At 44.8% G+C, this 20,953-nt stretch overlaps 1 protein-coding gene across 4 annotated transcripts in view; it reads left to right on the top strand.

Annotated features, from left to right (window-relative positions):
* The window catches only part of LOC147013500 (polymeric immunoglobulin receptor-like), a 22,280-nt gene extending 4,169 nt beyond the window's left edge, over positions 1-18,111 (top strand). For 2 of the 4 annotated variants that reach the window (XM_085855336.1, XM_085855337.1), the window contains exons 2-9: positions 876-1,063; positions 3,238-3,421; positions 4,780-4,924; positions 8,995-9,057; positions 11,681-11,835; positions 11,977-12,187; positions 16,081-16,201; positions 17,229-18,111. In XM_085855336.1, coding sequence (XP_085711462.1) covers positions 4,906-4,924; positions 8,995-9,057; positions 11,681-11,835; positions 11,977-12,187; positions 16,081-16,201; positions 17,229-17,388 — 729 coding nt within the window. In that variant the 5' untranslated portion in view covers positions 876-1,063; positions 3,238-3,421; positions 4,780-4,905 and the 3' untranslated portion in view covers positions 17,389-18,111. The remainder of the gene's footprint in view (positions 1-875; positions 1,064-3,237; positions 3,422-4,779; positions 4,925-8,994; positions 9,058-11,680; positions 11,836-11,976; positions 12,188-16,080; positions 16,202-17,228) is intronic. The other 2 variants (XM_085855338.1, XM_085855339.1) reach the window with 2 other exon arrangements.
* The last annotated feature ends 2,842 nt before the right edge of the window (positions 18,112-20,953 follow it).

A 20,953-nucleotide genomic window follows, 5' to 3' on the forward strand; every position in this document is an offset into this window, starting at 1 on the left:
GGTTGTGCCGGTTAAGCTGTTGCATTGGATTGTAACCAGAAACTGAATATCACGGAGAATATCAAATTCAGCCGCTGATGGCTGTGGCAGCCATTTTCCACTGCCATCAAAAATTTTGAGATGGCACAATATCCAAATCTGTTCAAAATATGTCGGGCGACTTGTGTGCCAAATTTGGTGCTTTCCTCACAAAATGCACAATTGTTATGGTGAGTTGCCCCACTAGTGGATGGATTGAAGCGTGCGGCCGACACAAACTCTGTGCTAATGCTAATGATGAAAAAAATAATAATGATAATAAAATTGAATAATTAAAAATTGAAAGCAAAAATTTTAATGAAGAAAATAATTTTTCATATTTTTATGGAAGTTTTTAAAAAGAAACATTGACCCCTCCCCCCCCCTCGAACTTATTATTTTAATATATTGGGTTAGAAAAATCCTTTCCCCCAACCCCCTCAAATTTCCGATTTCACTCGACATTTTGACATCGTTATTGAGGACGTGCGAGTTCTGATCGTCAAATATGAAATCAGATTTAAAGGCTCAGAAAAATGTGATTATAGCTTAACATGGATATACACCTTAAGGATTTCACCCGTGGCGGAAAACCCCCTTGGCCTTTGGGGAAGGGGGCAAGTGAAGTCACTGAAACCTCCATCGTGTGACCTTTAGTCCTGTCAAGTTTGGTTGAGATTGGATAAATAACGACCGAATGTATCACGGCCAGACAGACAGACAGACAATCAGACACTAAATTCCGTATTTAAGTTTATAAACTGTTGAAATGAATCAACGTGGTGTTGTCATGCAGATGTGATGGGCCAAATGGCCCATCACCCCCCCCCCCACCTGATTCCATTTGTCTCCTGCAGGTCGTTTGTTTTGGACTCTCAGCCCATTGTCCACATCAAGAGTTATTCACTAAAGAATTGGAGAGGGAACTGGAGTTGCCAAAGAACGACTGTAGGGTTTACAAGACGGAAGGCCCAATGAAATTGTTTGGAAAACAAGAGCGACGCCATCTCTACGAGAAGCTTCCCAAGTCTAAGCGCAACATCAGGTACAGGTGTTAATTGACCGTGTGAGGGGGGGTGGCTGGTGGCTGGATGTAACTATCATTACCTGTACTTTGTTGTGATAAGTTTAACTTTGGGATATTTATCCTTAATATAATTCATGGACCGGTGTGTGTGTCTTGTGGGTGCCGTGTGTGTGCTGTGTGTGTGTCTTGTGGGTGCCGTGTGTGTGCTGTGTGTGTGTCTTGTGGGTGCCGTGTGTGTGCTGTGTGTGTGCCGTGTGTGTGTCTTGTGTGTGCCGTGTGTGTCGTGCTACTCTTCCTACAGTTGTGGGCTGATTTACATCCAGACTTGCTACATAGGATCAGCATGACCCCCAATTAATGTATAGCGGTGTTTTTGTCTTGGCGCTGGGTGGGGAGGGAGGGGCGAGGGAGGGAGGGGTGAGGGAGGGACGCAAATTCTCTATGTAAATGTGTCATGTCGTGCCACCTCCCGGTGGGGTGGGTATTACAAGGTGGGGCTTCACGAGGGTATTACAAGTGTCCACCATTCACAGCACAGTATTCCTGTCCTCACGTTTTCCAGTGCAGTGAGGTGCTTTTGCTTCATGCACATAACCCGGGATATCTTTTGCCGATGCAGAGCTGCAAGTCACCTATACACCGCCCAAATAAAGCTATGCGCCAAAAAGGACGCGTTTCATGCTTGGAACAAGACCGCCAGAAGGGCGGGTACTCTGGCAACTTGATTATAATGCTCATGACTCGCTTTGAGAACGAGTCCCTTTGAGAACATGGCTGCAGGATATATTGGAGGTATGCACAATCACCTGTGAGCTGTCTGGATGATTACATCCTGTGTTCAAATTCTCACCAAACAGTAAGCTGATACCCCGGTGTCTTGCAGGCATTGCGAAGCATCAGTGTGTTTGCACTACCTTGGATGGATGTTAAATTGTGCATCCCATCTGCTGGGATTGGTGGATGTTAACCATCCGCAGAGAGTCGGCCAGTTTTTCGCATCCTGAACAAATTGTAACTTCGACACAGACACAGCCGGTGACATTTGGGGAAGTGATGACACTTCCCAGAGCACTCTGGGTCTCAGCGACGTCATCTTTTTATGAAATCTCTTTCTCTGTGCACTCAGCGGGCAATCAAGAAGGAATCTCCTCCTCCGTGTGGTTGTTTGTCCATGCTTATCCTTTAAATGCGGAGCGTCCAGCAATGAAACGGCGCGTACCATAATTAAAGTCTTTACTTTGACTCTGCCGGGGTTTCAACCACTGATCTCCCCGACTCAGAGCGGACACTCAAATCACCGCACAACTATCCCCTCTTGTAAAATAGCTGACTAGATAACTTTTAAACACTTAATATATTTTGAAGTTATCTTATTACCTCCATCACCGAAGGTGGACGGAGGTTTTGTTTCACCTTTGTTTGTTTGTTTGTCTGTCTGCGTGCACGGTTTCTCAAAAAGTGGTGGACAGGTTGGGTATGTGACTAGGACGAATCGTTTCGATTTTGTTGAAGATCCCAATCCGGTTAATGGAATTTTTTAAGTGATTCTTCGCCATTGAGAGATGTGGCCAAAAAAACGATACATAACTTGATATTTAAAAAAAGTTGTGGACGACTTGTGATAAAACTAGGTAGCCGAGTTGGGTAGGTGACAAGAACAAGCCGATTAGATTTTGGTTCAGGTTCAGGTCCAGATCCAGCCTATCCATCCATCCATTGGGACCATGTAAATATATCCATCCATTAAGACCATACTCTGTGCACAGGATTGGTGCTACCTAAGCAGTCTCCTTGGCTATTAGACACTATCCTGGACGGGTCGTCACTCCGACACAGGATACCAACAAGCCGGCACTCATTTTTCCGACCTCGGAAGGATGCCAGGCAGTGTCAACCCCACCTGGTATTAATTAAACAGCTGAGGGGGATTTGAACTCAGGATCCAAGGATCCCAAGCACCCCACCCTAAACATTAAGCCAACTCCAGGCATATCCAGCCTATCAATGGGGTACAAAAGGTAAACTGTTCAGCCTGGTGGAGGTAAGTACCCTACTGAGCGCCGTTCTCGTTTGTAACTGCATCTGTAAACTACTGAGTAGTGATACGCACGACTAGATTATCATTGTACCTTTATTAGTTATTCTCTGGCCTACTTTAACATGTCCTTATTTTTCTACCTTTCACTCAACAGAAAGGACATGAAGAAGTGCCGCCGTTGAGGATTCTGTGCCGTTAAGAGCTTTTGCCAGAGCTGCAGTCCTTGCTTTTGCAACCAACGGATATCAGGCGGTGGCGGTGCGACGCACTGGTCAAAACCCAATGAGAGTCTGAGCACGAGGTTTAAAAACGAGCTCCTCAACCAGGACTCTGACGAGGTATTGGAGAGAATGCATCAGCACATTTTCTACCTCACCCTTCCCTCTCCCCCCCCACCATTGACCCTAACTAATCGAAACCCTGAACAGGTTACTGTTTCCCCCCCCCTCCCCCTTTTCTTTTGTCGATTCCCTTCCTTGTTCCGCTTGACGATATTACTTCCTCTTGCATGAGCCTCAATCTTGTACAAACGAGATTGACCGCACTGTGATCACGAGCTGCGACAAAAATCAGTAACGGGCCAATTGGGAAACATATTTATCGAGTTATCAAAAGATTAACTCAACACCTCTTGTCCGTGTCGACCTCCACCACGCTTGATTGCCGTGCATTCTGACGAGCTTGATTAATCCGACTATTATTTGACACATGATTAGATTTTTCGAGGTCCCTCGTCATGATCAACACTCGACCCAAACAAAGCCAATAGAAGTCTGATGCAACAAACCCGGACAGTGCATTACCAACAGAGACCTACAAGCCAACGGTGTTGGGCTCACCAGAAAACTAAGATGGCAACCATATAATTTTGGCTGGGTGCCATGGTGGGTGGAGTCAAGCAACCAATGCGAGTATGGCCCAGCAGCTGTCTGACCATTGGGTGCACATTTCAAAAATTGACCCCCCAACAAGAAACCACAGCAACACAGAGCTCTTGTAGACTTGTAGACGTGTCGCTGGATTAAAAAACAAACCAAAAAAACCCCCAATAAAACCAGAATCACTCATTGTAGTGAAGTAGTGTACGAACCCGACGCTGAATTTTTCAATGTCGGGACCAAACTTGGGGGCAAGATCTATCATTCTCCTTTTGGAAGACCATCGTCTGAGGATTATAGAAATGCACGATAGCAGTATGAATCACACAGCTGTCATCTCAAAAACAATCTTTTTATTCTTTTTCTACCACTACCCGACTCGCGACTTGCCGAAAATGTAGTGATCTTCAAGAGAAATGTTTTATCAAATTTGAAGCATTATAACTCTTGTAAAACGAGAGCAGCACTAGGTAGAGCTGAACGGTTTACATTTTCTATCCCACCGATAGGCTCGACCTGGATCCGGATCTGAACCAAAATCGAATCGGCTCGTTCTTGTCACCTAACCGACTCCTCCACCAAGTTTCGTCATCCATCCACAACTTTTTGAAACATCGTGTTGCATTTCATTTTTGGACCCATAATCTCAATTATGAACAAATTGCTTTCAAAACTAGTAGAGTTTATTTTATTTATTCATTTCTTGGACTGACCCTAGTTTCGCCTCGCGTGCTCATTCTGCACATCGTTCGCTGAACCCGCGACTCTTATGGCCCACATACCCGAATCATTCATGCATTCTTTTATGTCACCTACAGGTAGTGGACAAAAGAAAAATGTAAACTTTTGTACACCTAAACTTCTTGATTCATCGCTAATCCCTTCTCTGGAATCACCTTCCAGAAGTTGTTCTGTCTCGCTCTTGCCTTCAGGACTTCAAATCAATGGCACGATGGCCTCGGGGTACGCATAGTTGCCTCTAAACTGTCTAACATGGGTTTGAATCTCGATCCAGCTATAAAATGTTATCCCAGGGTTTCACAAGCGGGGTGATTCCTCAATGGGTGCGCAGTCCCTCGGATGGACATTAAACTGGGAGTCACGTCTACTGGCATTAGTTCATGGACATTAAAGACCCCACAGTGTCCTTTGCGAACGATTGGTGAGCTATCAGTGGCACCATAAACAAATTACCAAATTCCTGCCCGAACTACTGTTGGGAAGGCAATGGAAAACCACCCAGTATAACCTTGCCAAGAAACTGCGTTGGCAGAACCCACACTCTGGAACAGTATGGTACATCACAATCACAAATAGAGATATCTATGCGTCGGCAGACAGAACAAACATGAAAGTGTACATAGACAGACTGACAGGATCAAAGCTGACCAGGCAGACGTTGCACATTTCTTGGACGAGCAATTTGCCCGTGCTCACGCAGGATTCAAAACGTGGCAAGGGTGCAAACTGCAAAAATGCAAATGGTGTCTTGTGATCGAGCCGGGAATCTGGAAGCAACAATTCGCATTTATTGCCACATCTGATGCAATTTAAGTGCTCAAATGGTGGTGAGGTGCTCCATTAGAAACAGTTTGTTCGATTATATGTAGCTTTTTGATGCCGAGGGTCAGCAATAAAAAATTGTATTGGTGTCAAATCAGGTCAGTTATGCCGGAGCAGCGCGTCGCTGCATCCGCTTTCTGCTGTGTACTCTAGGACCTTCCGTCTGGCCATCCCCCAGGCAGGTGCCTGGCCCGTCTCCATCTCCTTGAGATTCCAATCAAATTGCTGCAACCACGAGGCACGTGGTCAGCCCATTGGCCTCCTCCACTCACGAGGCTCCCTCACTGAGAGAATCTGGTGAGCAGGATCAGCATCAGCAAAACGAGCCACATGTCCATGCAGCCGCAGCTGACGCTCACGAACTATGCAGGTAACAAATTCAATTTCAGTCTCTCTCAGCAACCGCTCATTGGGCACAAAGTCTGACCAGCGATAGCCAAGGATTCTCCGAAGTGACCTGGTACCAAAGGAATTAAGTCTCCACCTCAGATCCCTGGTCAGAGTACAAGTCTCACATCCATAGAGCAAGACTGGAAGCACCAAGGACCTGAAGACTCTGACTTCCGTCGTCCTGCACAGGTACCGGCAGCACCCACCCCCCCCCCCCATGATCCAGTGAATCCATGACTCCACAGGCCCAACCCAGACGACTCTTGACCTCTGGCTCACAACCAGCAGAGACAGGAATATCACTGCGAAGGGGAGTGAATTTCTCAGTGACCTCAACATCCTCACCACAAACTGATACAGACACGATAGCAGTATCCAAGATGTCATTGAAAGCCTGGATCTTAGTTTTGACCCAGGAAACCCATAATCCAAGCGGCTCCAACTCTTCATTCAGCACCTCGAGGGATAGATATCTAGGGTCTCCACAAAGTTGATGGCATCATCTGCGAAATCAAGGTCAGGGATCTTGACATTCCAAAACGCTGCACAGCCGCTTGATCTCTCAGACATCCTCCCCAGAATCCAGTCCATACAAGCGCTGAAAAGTGTGGGGGCCAGTACACACCCCTGACGAACTCCAGTAACAACTGGAAATAAGTCAGAGATGGCACCACCACATCTCACAGCACTCTCAGTACCAGAGTACAGTTCAGACATCAGATCGATCAGTTTTGGTGGCACCCCACGAAGACCAAGAATCCTCCAGAGGGCATTCCGATTCACTGAATCAAACGCTTTACAGAGATCAACATAGGCTGCAAGCAGCCCCTGCCGAAACTCTTGTCTGCGTTCGGTGAGGACCTGAAGAGCAAGGATACGCTCAATCGTTGACCTCTCATGTAAAGCTTGACTGCTCTTGGCGCTGGTGTAAAGCTCGTGACCAATTTAAATTAATAGTTGGATGACTGGCAGAAGAAAAGTATGGAGTGTGGGAGATGGGGGCTGAGTTGAAGAGCAAGTATGGGTACAGGAGAATTGTTGTTGGGTAGGTCAGATTTGGGAGGGTAGCCAGGTGTGGGATGCCGGAAGAACATGTGCGAGTTGGGGGAGGATGGAGGAATGAGAGAGCAGGGGATCAGTATCCTGCCCTGATATGCCAATAACACTGATAGCCTTGGACTCTGCCACCAAGAGAGTGAGATGGAAAGCAGCTGCATCAGCTGAGATTAGAGACCCAAACTCCATCATACTTTGGATGAAGGCCTTAAACGGTGCAATGAGTTCTGAGCAGCTCATAATGGACTTCACTTTGCAGAGAATACTGATTGGCATTGGCCTGCCTTTGAAGTCAGTTCGGCAGTTTGGTGTGCTAAAGAAAGATTGCAAGGCTTAGGAGCTACAAGGACTCCAAGTTAGATAGTTGTGCGGGAGGTGAGGGTGAGGGGTCAAAATCCAAAGCATCAGCCTGTTTGTTTCTGGTTACAACCATTCGACGAGTGTGGTAACACAACTTGGAAAGTGAGGCTAGGTGCCAGACGGCAGTGAAAGCAAGAGATGTCTTGATCTCACATTTTGATTTGTGCAGCCATCCATTATCGAGTTAGAAAAAGCAAAATGTTCAGAGTAGAATAAGTGGTGCAGAAGCCAAACTGATCATCCGCGAATGAGAAGTTGAGAACAGGTGATGTCTGAGGTCTTCGACGATGATGGATTGCATCTCTTTGCTTATGCTTGGTAGAAAGACTGATCATTCTGTCGAGTGGATCAGATTTTAAACCCTTCTTGTGAATGGGGGTGAAAATCCTTTATGGGTGCAGTGTTTGTAACTTTCCAAGATGAAAGCGGGAGACAATCTGCGAAAGTTCTGAAGAAGAGGGAGGAAAGTGGAGCAGATTCACAGTTCTCGAGGATTAGTGTCATTGCCATCAGAAGGATATGCCTGATGGTGGCTTAATGGTTCGAGTGGTGGGCTTGGGATCCTCGGGTCCTGAGTTCAAATCCCGTTCAGCTGTTGAATTGATACCAGGTGGTGTTAACTCGGTCCGTCATCCTTCCGAGGTCGGCAAAATGAGTACCAGCATGCTGGTATACTGTGTCCGAGTGGTGACCCGTCCAGGATTGTGCCCGATAGCCAAGGAGACTACTTAAGCAGCATCAATGCTCTGCACAGAGTATGGTCCCAATCTCCTCATCGGAAGGATGTGTTAAGATTGACGAGGAAGAGGGACCTCCCCATGCATTAGATATCCGTCTGCTATGGATGGAAAGGGTGGGCATGGTCATGGAGAGATTGCGTTGAGATATTCAGCTTTGCTTTTCCCCTGAGCAGTGCCCATTAGTCCACCCTTTCGGAGTGAAAGTGCAGAATGGAAATGTGTACCAGAGATAGATTTGAACGGTTGCCAACAGGCTTTGGAGGATGATGATGATGATGATGATGATGATGTTTGTCCAAAGGTGAGCTTAATAGAGGGCTACGGCTCGTCAAAGGAACGATGTGTGCTGGTTGCGGGCTCTGCCTGGGAGCATGAGGTTCCCATCAGTTTGTTTTGTATTCCAGATTAATAATAATTGAACCTGCTCTTAATGAGAATCTATAGTTTCTTTTTTGAGGTCTTCAAGAAAACATTCCTCACAATGACCCTTTTGTTCATTTTATTTGCCCGTTTGTATTTCCCTGTTTTCCCTTCTTTCATCTGGGAGATGCGGGCGGGTTAAAGGGATACGTATATTGTCTCTTCTCGCCGTCAAAGTTCCCTTATGGAGCGAAAACATGTGCAAACCATTCTGCAACGATAATTGCACAACATCTAGTTTTGTTAATTTTAATACGTTGTTATATCTTTTCTACAGTTGTAGCAAAACAATAACGCTTTGAAGATTTTCTGATCTGTCATGATGATTGCCGGAGGGAAGCCTCATTAAATGCTCACCGTTTCGTCTTGGTGTCCATGGTGTCCCGCTTTTTTGAAGAAAATTCTCCATTATTTTAAAAATTATTGTTATTTAATTATTTATTCCCAAATTTTCAGTTATTCTTGTTTGGTTTTTTTTTCATATTTAAATATTACCGTTTTCAGGCGACATTGGAAGAAGAAACATGAAATGCCACGTGGAGCGGTCATTCTTCGTGGTGGCTCTGGGTGAGATATTTAAGGATTATAGGATGTGGTGTGGCTGTGAGACCGAAGGAAAATGATTGCGAGTAGATCTGTAATCTTGCATTATCGAATGCTCTATTTGTGCTTTGACATCGATTTAGAAAGTGAAAGCAGGAGATGTCTTGATCTCTCGTTTAAAAAAAACATTTCAGCATCAAAAAAACATTTCTTAAAAACATTTCTCGTTGTACTCGTTAAAAAAATGACTTAAAAACATTTCAGCACTCGGCGGCTTGATGCCGTTGGTTGGAGAATGCATCATCGGCGAGTGAAACGATTTTCAGTCAATTGCACCCTGATTTATTTATTTATTTTTGCCGACTGTGATATTCAAATGAGTTAGAGCAAATGATCTACAGTGATATTTCTCATGACGCTCCTCGGTTAGCGTCTCCGGTCTGGTGTGCATGCATGGCGGAGTTTGTGTGTGAAATAAAATGAACAGAATATAATAAGAATAAAGGATTGAAGACCAAACTAAAAGCCTGACGCAACGCATCTTGTCCCATTTACCCACTAGACATAGGGCTAACTAAACAAATACGAACGAGACAAGCCTGAAGACGACGATGGTTCACGAGCGGTATTTGACGATATTGATCGTTTCAGAAGTCGAGGATGAGACAATGTGATAATGTTTGACCAAGTTATAAAAATGATCAACATGATGTGGTACGAGTGACAGGTTATTCGCTGCAAAATGTCGAAAACCCGGTTTCGTTCAACAACTTTCAAAATTTGACCTTTGCATAACATTTAAAGGTCACAAAACAATGTTGTGGACATTACAATAAGGAAACACGATACGTGCTATAGCTTATTGGAGTTAGTTCGTCAAAGAAGGTCGAAAACCCGGTTCGATTCCCACAACTTTGAAAATTTGACTTTTGTGGCCTTTAAAGGTCAAAGGTCAAGGATTATGACCTTTGGTGTAAAACTTCCTCTGGAACATTCCAGGAACAAAAGAACATCATATAGGCTATATGGCATTCCACACTCCTCAGATTATATTCATACTTTGATGAAATCAGCGTAAAAACAAACTTGAAGGGGGCGCCATGGGAAAGGTGTTCGAGATAGAGCAAAATGGTTTCAAGACTTTAGGTGGGGAATGACCTCAAGATTTTGCATAAAAAAACATTGTCTTCCGAGCTCTCAAAGTTTGGCCGGTCGTACGATTTTTATGTCAAAATTCGCAATTTTCTAAGTTTTTGACCTTGTGACGACAAGTTTTAGATAATTCATTTTGCTGTTAAAAATACCGAAGAACCCATTCCATTCAGTCAATTCCCGAGGAGAAGATAGATTTTTAATCCGACTACCCCCTAAAAATGGCTATTTTTGGGGCGTGGCTCCGCCCACAATGGGCGTAGCCACGCCCTCATCCAGGAAAACACAACTAGACATTGATATCGAACGCATAACCAAGTTTCATCAAGATCGGATCAAAGTCCACGGAGTTATGCTCTGGACAGACAGACAGACAAACACACAGACATAACGAATATAGTGGTCACTCTCGCTGGCGCTCGTGAACCAATAACTGTCTTGGGATCATTATATGTTGGTTGCTCTTGCCTCGGAGGAGTGCCGGTTTTGTAGTAATTCTCCAAGGACCCTAAATTGATCCACTCCTTTGAGTGACATAATGGATGCACGAGGTACACCATTCCTTGCAAAATAAATAATTTATTCCACAAATAAATGATATAAATCCACAAGGAATGCACCATCTCCTCTTGGGTACCACACACACTTTCACTTGCACAACCAGGTAGGAATTTAAATAATATGGCAAAGTCAGGTGGGCTTGCACATGCATCAAGATGTGTCCAATGAGAGAACGGCTGCAGGCAAAGATCACTGGTGGGAGAGGATTCGGCGGCTTGATGCAACAGGGGTTGAAGAATGCATTGTCGGCGAGTTGAACCACACTACAACAGTGAGATGCACTACCACGTGATGCACATGAAGCAGCCACTTCTGTCTACTTCTTCCTGCTATCAGAGAGCGGAGTTCTGCACTTTCATGCTGAGATTTTCCCTTTTCCACGAGTAATTTAAGCTACTTAGTCACATTGTCCATGCTATTCTTACCACAATCTAGCAATGGATCCTTCCCCTCCATGGAACAAGATATTTTCCTATTGCTTTGAGAAGTATCGCTGTATTTCCTTTTGTGTGCTCTTCCTGTCTCCTTGGAAGGGGTTCCTGCCGCCCAGAGAATAATAAATGTCACTGTTTGAACCCGACATTAAAGCTCGAGGTTCCGCTTCTTCTTTCTCAATCCTGGAAACACGGGCTTTCAAAAAAAAGAGACAATTTTTAGAAACAAAATTTTTTGTTCCAAGTAAATTGATTATTAGCTTTCACCGGTACCATTTGTATTATTCTATGACGGGAGAAACTCTCTGGAATAAAGCGTCACGGACGGAGAAACTCAGCCCCTTTTTTATATATAAATTAATTGCTTACATCACTTGGGGTTGGGGGGGGATAAATAAACATGCAACCTTTCCAAGAAACACCTGATGATGTGTAGAATTGGTTTGCAACTTTGAATCCAACCGTACTGAATCGACACTGTTTTGTTTGCGTTCGCACAGTGGTGATTTCATATGGCCCTGCTGTGACACGAGGCATCGATAACTTGGCTGTGGCTGAAGGAAAGAGTGTCACAATCAATTGCACCTTGTCACCGAAACCAGGAACTCCCTTCATAGTTTGGAGCTGGAAACCCGAAGGAGAACAACGTAGAGAGGTTTGTCCCCACTTCCGTGTCCCTTTGCTCAAAGATTTCGTTTTTCATGAAACGTATTTACACTCTTAAAAAACATGTTTCAGCATTTCTGCTCCTTTTCCCCACCATCATGCTCGTCTTTCTGATCCGTTTGCTTTGTAGATATTTGTGTGTCCTGAAACACCTAAGGAAGTCGTGGACAATCACTTTTCCGGTCGACTGTCTTGTCCTGGTGATGCCTTTCCTGGAAATGCTTCTCTGGTCATCTCCTCGGTGACAAAGCAAGACTCGGGGGTGTTTTACTGCTGCGTACTAAACTCCGGATCGACCTCTTGCCATGATGTGCAAGTGAACATCAAGGAAGGGAATAAACGTATGTAACTCACCGGCGTCACTATATAACCAAATGTATAACCATTTATTCCTTTACTCTAAACTTCTAGAATGTGAAAATGGGTACGAGCGAGATATTTGTGGCTTTGTTATCATCATGAACTGATGGTAAAAGTTTGACTCGCTAATAGAGAATTTGGGGAGGAGGGTGGGGGATGAGCTGCACAGACGATGCTCAAATTACCATTGACTAAAGTGAAAAAGTCACATTTCAAAAACTGCAGCAGCCGATAGGATTGCTACTTTCTTTTTTGCTGTACATCATTCAATGGAAATGGAAAAAAAAAAATAACCAAAAAACATCCGTAACCTGTACGTGTAAGTACAATTGCAGAAAGCAACCCCGACCGAGTCTGGGAGATCGGTGGGTTTGATTCCGATCCCGGCAGTCGTACAAAAAAAAAAAAAACTTTTAAAAGTACATATTTGTTCTTCATTTGGCCCTCAGCATTTGGAAAATAGAGCACAGACAAACCCTGTGGGCATGGGAAATTGCAATTCATGAAAGTTTCTTTTGCTCTTTAATGGTGTGTTTTGCAAATAAGGAAGTAAAGTTGAAAAATTAACTTTGGTTTCCGTTTAATGGCCATTTTTTTTTTCCTGCCTTGTTCGTTCAACCTACTGCAGGTTGATTATGGCTTTTCCTCCCTGAACCTCCAGTCAGTGCTCCATCATCAGAGTGCATGGTATTTCCAGCATGTTCCATAAAGACCTAGACAACTTTGGTTGTTAATATATTTATTACTACAAATGATACAATGATACCCTTTGGTTTATACGATACAGAAGCTGATGAAGTTTTCCTTTATTTTCAGGTCTGGTGGTTTAATGTAAAATAAAATGGCGACTCCATAGGAGAAAGCTCAGTGCATCGAATGGTTCATCAAGACGAGATCGATATGCAAGTTCAGTGTAATTTCCGTACAACGTATGGAAGGAATCTGCCATCACAGTCGAGTAACGGAGAGTGGTACAAGAGTTTTAAGGAGGACTGGAAGTTGTGAGAAACGGAAAAGTACCGGTCGACCAAGCGCAAGTGCAGCAGACGTTGAACGACTGCATGAATCGTTTCAACAAATTCCCAGAAAATCAATTTGACACGCATCCAGAGAATTGGGACTACGGTGTTGTCTTAATGGTTCGGGTGGTGGGCTTGGGATTCGAGGATCCTGAATTCAAACTCCACTCGGCTGTTGAATTAATACCAGGTGGGGTTGACTGCCTGTCATCCTTCCGAGGTCGGCAAAATGAGTGCCAGCTTGCTGGTATACTGTGTCGGAGTGGCGATCTCCACTTGTCAAGCCACTCCGCAGGTTGTCGGAGTGGCTTGATTTCCAATCATCAATTTGGTTTCAGACCAGGTCACTCTACCCTAGATATGCTGCTACTGCTCTCCCATCAATGGATGGAGGTCCTCAATGCCAGACAGGAAATCCGAGCCGTATCCCTGGACATATCACGTGCTTTTGACACAGTCTGGCACCCTGCCCTACTCACCAAACTCTCTGCCCATGGTATTCAAGGCCATCTCCACTCATGGCTCGCAGACTTCCTCTCCTGTCGCAGTCAACGTGTGGCCCTAAATGGAGTTCTTTCATCCCCTCTTCCTGTGCAGGCTGGAGTTCCTCAAGGTAGCGTTCTGGGCCCTGTTCTTTTTCTGGTTTTCATCAATGATCTCTCGGACTCTCTGGAAAATCCTCTATTTCTCTTTGCCGATGACTCAACCCTCTGCCGTACCATCTGTCATCCCTCAGCCCGGCAAGCAGCAGCTTCTTCGCTCACTGCAGATCTGGATAAAATCACAAACTGGTCCAACACGTGGAACATGTCTTTCAATCCAGACAAATCTCACACTCTCACTATGTCTCTTCGAAAGGACCGTTTACAAAACCCCCCATCCACTTTCTCAACAATCCTCTGGAAGAAGTCTTTTCTTTCAAGCTTCTGGGTCTCACTATCTGCCATGACCTTTCCTGGGAAAGTCACATTTCCAACCTTGCCTCAAAAGCCAGTCGCCGACTGGGAATCCTCCGTCGTGCAAAGTCCTTCCTCGGCCCTCTTGAGCTCCTGACCACTTACAAAGCTTTTGTCCGTAGCCTGATGGAGTACTGCTCTCCCCTCTGGGCTGGTGCTCCTGCCTCCCACCTTTCTCGACTTCACGCTGTCGAAACCAGGGCTTTTAAGATCATTGGCATCTCCCGCAATGAAGCTGAGTCTTTGGGCCTCTCACTCAATCACCGCAGGTTGGTCGGTGGTCTTTCTGTCTTCTACCGACTCCTCTCCAGCCTTGCCCCCCTGCTCTCTCTGCGATTTGTCCCAACCACATTTCCACAGGGCGCTCAAGGTCCGCCAACAACCCCCTTCTGGTAAAACTACCAAAATCACGAATCACTGCTCATCTTCACTCTTTCATTCCTCTTTTTTCCCGCCTTTGGAATAAACTTCCTCACTCTATTCTTTCCCATTCTTCCCTCCAGGCTTTCAAAACAGCTGTTCACCACCACCTCTTATCTTCCCCCATCCAAATCCTCGATCTTTTCTACCCCCGATAATCCACCCAAGCCCACTTCCTTCAATTCTCCTGCTTTCCTTCCTGAAAGTCCCTTTAATGTCCATCTTCCCCTCGCCATGTTCCCCGTCCCATCCCCATCCCTCTCCCTTCCACAGTTCACCTGTGTCTGTTCCCCACTGTTTTGTCCCTTCCACTCCCGCCCCTCTTGTCTCATGCCTCCTTGCTGTGAGTTGTGTGTTAGCTCTCATACGAGCCTCGACCAAGGTATACAAAAAAAAAAAAAAAAAAAAAAAAAAATCTGTCCAGGATTGTGCCCAATAGCCGAGGAGACTGCGTTGACAGCACTGACACCATGTACAGAGTTGGTCCCAATGGATGGATGGTCATTGAACACATACGTGACAGTCCACAGGTCAATGTGTGTTGTGGCCTTCTCCATGACTGCTCGGTGGGTCTTTTTTTTCTGTGGAGGCAACAGTGACCTCAACAATTTACATGAACATGTTGGACGGATTCACCTTCCCACAAATTGAAGACCTGCAACCCGATATTATTTTTCAACAGGACGGCGCTCCCCCTCATTGGGCCTGAATCATTCAAGTCATCCTGAATTTAAAAAAAAATCCAGGTCACTGGATTGGCTGAGAAAGACCAACCACCGAGCCCCCACGATTACCAGATATAACCCCCTCCTTGATTTATTTTATTTTATTTCATTTTCTGTGGGTGTTTGTCAAAGATGTCTACAACACCAAACCCACAGGATCTTCGTTCTCGGATCAGCTACGTGCGCACCGATGGTCGCAAACATGCTGAGCTGAACATGGCAATAACTCGTGTCCCGTCTTCATGTCTTCTACACAACAAACAGAGCTCACAATGAAGTGCATTGATGGCGAGCAAAAAACTTTTTGAGGTTCTGTATCATCTAAACCAATGGGTATCGTATAATTTGTAGTTCTAAGTATAACAAACAAAGTTGGCCGGGTCTTTTTGGAGCACCCTGTGTATAAATAAATAAATAAATATAATCTCCCTGCTCAAGGCACCCAGGTACTTGTATGTTTTGTTCGAATAATCAGTAATTATCACCGAATGACTCGACGTCATATTTGCGTCCTGGTTGGATGGAGTCAGACCGACCAATCAACACCAGAAACATTCAAGCACCTGATGCAAGCTTGGGGGCACTGCATCAGTGGCACAGCTGCACATCCAGCAAATGATTTGATACATCCACACATACACGGAATTTCCTAGTTTTAGAAATGTGCTGCACATGAAAGATTAAGAATAACACTTGATACTTCATCGCCATTCACGTCTTGTTGTTTTTGTTTTGTTTTCATCCTCTCCCACAGATACGGAAAATGCTCTTTATCTCCTCGAAGTCTTAATGCCGATCATTTTTTTATTTTCCATCATGGTCATTGTTTTCAGCATTGGATCGGCAATACTGAAAATAAAGACTTGCCTTACCAGGTACGTCTTGCCTTTCGAACATGCGAGGGGTGTTCAAAAAAGTTCTCAGAACAAAATACGAGCATCGTCCCAAAAATATCCACTTTAATTTATCATTGTAAAATTAGTAAGGATGTTTTTTTTTCTCACTAATCACAAGTGCTGGTAAGATAGCTATCACACTCTCCTCTGAGCTGTGTCGCCAGGGTTTGAATCCCGACTCGGCTATAAACTCGGAAGGACGTTAGGCTGTTTCTGCCAGCCCGTCTGCCAGCATTGCTCATTGGCAGGTTTTAAAATCCCAGGTGTCTTCCACGAAGGTTGGTAAGTTACAAATTCCTGCCTCAATCCCCTTCATTCTTGCAATGGAGTGGCAATCCATTCGGGATAATTTCAGGTTTTTAACCTGATCATATCGGTCAGGAGTACAGGCCACCATCATTATTAAGGTCTTCCAAAGGCTTTATCTAAAGGAATTTTAAATATAATGGGCTCTTTTGCTCTGACGAGGGGTTCACACCTGAAACCCTAACAGCTTCTTGCTTCCCGTGATGATTAGCATACCTCACTGAACATTCTGTTGATTCCATGTGTCCGCTGATGCAGATCGACGCGAACCTTCACCGACATGACCAGCTCTTAATTCTTCTATCATGATTAATTGATTATATCCAGTTGTATTATTTTTTTTTTTTTAAACGACACCAAAAATTGGCTTTTCTTCGACCTCATGTCTCTTTCGCAGAACCTTCTGAAAACCTCCGTTGGAGGTTACCAGAGGTTGAAAGATCTCGGATGAAAAAAAAAAAATTAACTTTTTCTAATGAGAATAAAAACTTTACCCGTTCCCTTTGACACGGTGGGTGAAACTGTCGAGGTATCGATTGAAATTCTTTAAACGTATCAACCGGTCATCAATGTTGTTCATTTTTCATTTGCATTGTAATTGGATTGAGAGTGCAGATATGATGAAGCCAATTATTAGAGTTTGATAACAAGTGGAAATCGATACTTTTAAAAAAAAAATTCTCATTCTTTGTCTTATCAGAAGGAACTTCAAGAAAAGTATCCGAAACTGCTTGTCAAGTGATGCGGAAACACCCGAGGAGGAAAACATGATCACCGATGAACCAATGGATCCAAATGATTCGTGTGTCTTTTTTGTGGAACCAAGTGGAGAGAAAAATGGGTTCGAAAAGGAAATTTGAGAGGAGAATCGAAGGATGATTGTTTTTAACAGTTGATTTGACTTGTACCTTTTCTTTATTATACTCAAACGAGACTTGCACTTTGACTAAATAATTTGCAAATATATGCTCATGTGACGGTTACCGGAATTTGCTTTTAGCTAATTATTGTATTTTATATTCACGTTTTGACGTCTGCAATTTATCAGAGAGGTGGGAAGTGTTAAACATGTCGAACACAGGTGTGTTTTTGTTCGGATCACTTGATTTGTTTATTTTTTTGAAGCGAAATATTTGCACGTAATTTGTGGAAATACTAGAGATACCCCCTATAACGATTCCAGCTTCAATCATGGCAATTGATCACACCCCCGGGTGTGCGTTGAACGGGAATCCCGTCTGCCGGCATCAGTTGGTGGACGTTAAAGATCCCACGGTGTTGTGTGAGCCATCACCGGCACCTGAACCAAATTACAAGTTCGTGCTCTAACCTACAGAGGGCACTGCATCAGCAGTACAGCTGCACTCCACTCAATGATGCTACCCACAGCCATGTCCCTGCATAAAAAGAAGAATGCCATGATCTTCTCTACTAGCCTCAGACCTTGTTGATGCATGCGTACGTCTCACGTTGGCCTGACCCGATTACTCCAGCCTCAATGTTTACTTTCAACCGAATCTCATTTGCTTCATTGAGCGTTAACGTCGCTTCTACAAAGCCGAATAAACATACTTCTCACTTTACTCAGCTGAATGATGGTGTCATTGTATCATTTCTTATCTGTACTATAATGGAGCTCAGTGTTCATCTCCTGTTCATGAAACAGCTACATTGTACTTGGTATTCATGACTCTGGATCGCCATACTTTCGAGCTTGCTATCACGAGCGAATGAAGCCTGGTGTTGGCGCAGTGGTTAAGGTGGCGGCTTGGGATCCGAGGGTCCCGAGTTCAAGCCCCGTTGGGCCACTGAATTAATACCCCAGGAGGTTGACTCAGCCTGTCATCCTTCCGAGGTAGGCAAAATGAGTACCAGTGTACTGTTAAGGGGGGCACTGCATCAGCGGCATAGCCGCGTCCCAACCAGATGAAACCAGCAGCCACAGGCTACACTCGATAGAGATCACGAGCGAATGAGAAAAAATTAGGGGGGTTTAAAAAGTGAAGCAGAGGCCAAAGAGTATGAGCTGTGTAGCCTGGGGTACATCACCGAACATGATTGGTCCACCGCTATCACGTGCCAACCACAGAACAGACCACCACCACCACCACCACCACCACCTATCCATGGGGCGGGTAATCTACTCGTGGAAATAATTTTCATCAACACCCTTTGGAAAACACTGCTCTCTGGCCAAGTGGATGGAATCATGGCAGGATGATCCCCATGGAGGAAATCCGTGGAGGTGTGAAATACAGAAATGTTAGAGACCTGTAAATGTAAATACAAAACTGAGATATCTTAAGGTTTCCAAGCCAGTATTCCTGGAACACTATTATTCTTGCTGAGATTTTTATTACCTCGTGGGTACACTCGTCATGGAGGGGAGCTTTGATAGGATACGAAGACCATAGAACAACACCAACAATCTGATAATGAATGGAATAAATGGAGATAACAATCACATATGGAACATAATACAGTACAGGCTCTTTTACATCACCCTCCACAGTAGGTATGACCAGGTAGGCGAGCCTCGCTGCCACATTTACACCGCCTCTGGCTCTGGAACGAGGGGCTGAAGAGTGCCAGACACCCGCTCATTAAAGAGCGTGACCCAGTAGGTTACCAGCAGACAAACTGACTTCCGTGATCACGCTAGATCGTTGGTTGCACTGTGGTCATGGCAGTTCCTCGCCCCACCCACACCAATGCTTCCGCTTACTTTCTCCTCCTTCAACACACCCTCAACAATAACTGCACTTACCCCACCATCACCAATGCCAATCTGAGCAAGGGATATCCTGGGTCCCATGCTTACATTACAAAATATTTACATAAATATACTATAATAGTTCCACCAATTTCTATTAATATAGTTCCTGTAATAACATAATATATTGTAGTTCCACCAACTGTTAATAGTCAGTAGTTTCTGCAAGTGAAGAGGTACATAGACAGCACACATGGATGTGATTGAAATGGGAACAAATGACTGTGTGCGTGTGTGTGTGCCTATACTTGGTTACGTGGGTGTGGTGCACGGGTTTGACGGACGCACGACCTGAAATCCAACTCGGGCCCATGGTGCACGGCGCTGTGGAGGAGGTTATGCGGCCGTCTAGCGAACCATGTGCTGCGGCATCGAAGTCACGCGGGACGTGCCACCGTGCAGTGTGGGTGTGGGGAAATCCGTGCATGTGTGGGTGTGGGGAAATCCGTGCATGTGTGGGTGTGGGGAAATCCGTGCATGTGTGGGTGTGGGGAAATCCGTGCATGTGTGGGTGTGGGGAAATCCGTGCATGTGTGCGAGTGAAAGGTTGAGTAAATGGCCGGTGCGCGTGCACGTTTAGCATGCACCACGAGGAGGTTGGAGGAGTGCGTGGGTGGGGGGTACAGCATGCAAGCAGGCCATTACCACATAGATAGCATTAGTTTTGATTTTTAAATGCGACGCCGAGTTTTGTGTAGAACATGGGGTTAGAAAGGAAACTGCTGTTTGAGCGCGTTTTATCGCCCTGGTATGCTGCCTCCCCACTCCCTCCACTCAAACCAGTGGTGTCGAGGAAAAATGCCGCTCAGGGTGAGATGTCAAATTGCCACCAACTCGTTACTCACATGCTGCATTAAACACAAAGTCGAATGAAATAACTATATTACAAATCAAATTAAATACAGGTACAGTACATTTTCAAGTCAACAGTTACACCTTTGTTTTCCACCTTACGAAACGATCATTGGCCGACTAAGCCTACGCAGAGAAAAGTTTGGGGGAAAGAAGGAAAAAAAAAGACAGGTGAGGGGTGGAGGTGGGGTTAGCAAAGAGAATATGTGACGATTAATGACCGAACACAAAAAAAAAATAAAGTCAGAACAGCTGTACACACAATGGCACAACAGAGTTTGTGAAGTAACCTGCTGGCACATCTTCAAAAAAAACGTTGATATTCCAGTTCCAGAAAATTGTGGGAAAAATGAACCAAAATCAATCATTGAAAACATTGAAGTTTCGCTCACGTATGATCTTACGATCCCATCGGGCGTGAACATCGAAAACAGAGCGTTGTGACCAGATATCACACTTTGGTGCAAACAAAGAGAAGAAAGCATTGCTGATTGAGGTGTTGATACCGGTCATTTTGGACTAAAGATGCAGAAATATGCCTGGTGTTGGCTTAATGGTTAGGGTGGTGGGCTTGCGATCCGAGGATCCCGAGTTCAAATCCCCCTTGGCTGTTGAATTAATACCAGGTGGGGTTGACACTGCCCGTCATCCTTCTGAGGTCGGCAAAATGAGTGCAGACCTGTCCTGCCCAATAGCCAAGGAGACTGCTGAGGCAGCACCAACGCTCTGCACAGAGTATGGTCCCAATGGATGGATGGCTGCAGGAATCAAGAAAATGACCAAATTACCAAGACCTCAAG

The sequence above is a fragment of the Eptatretus burgeri genome, chromosome 14, assembly GCF_056783735.1.
Source record: "Eptatretus burgeri isolate ZD-2024b chromosome 14, Ebu_testis_v1, whole genome shotgun sequence".
NCBI classification, from domain to species: Eukaryota; Metazoa; Chordata; class Myxini; order Myxiniformes; family Myxinidae; genus Eptatretus; species Eptatretus burgeri.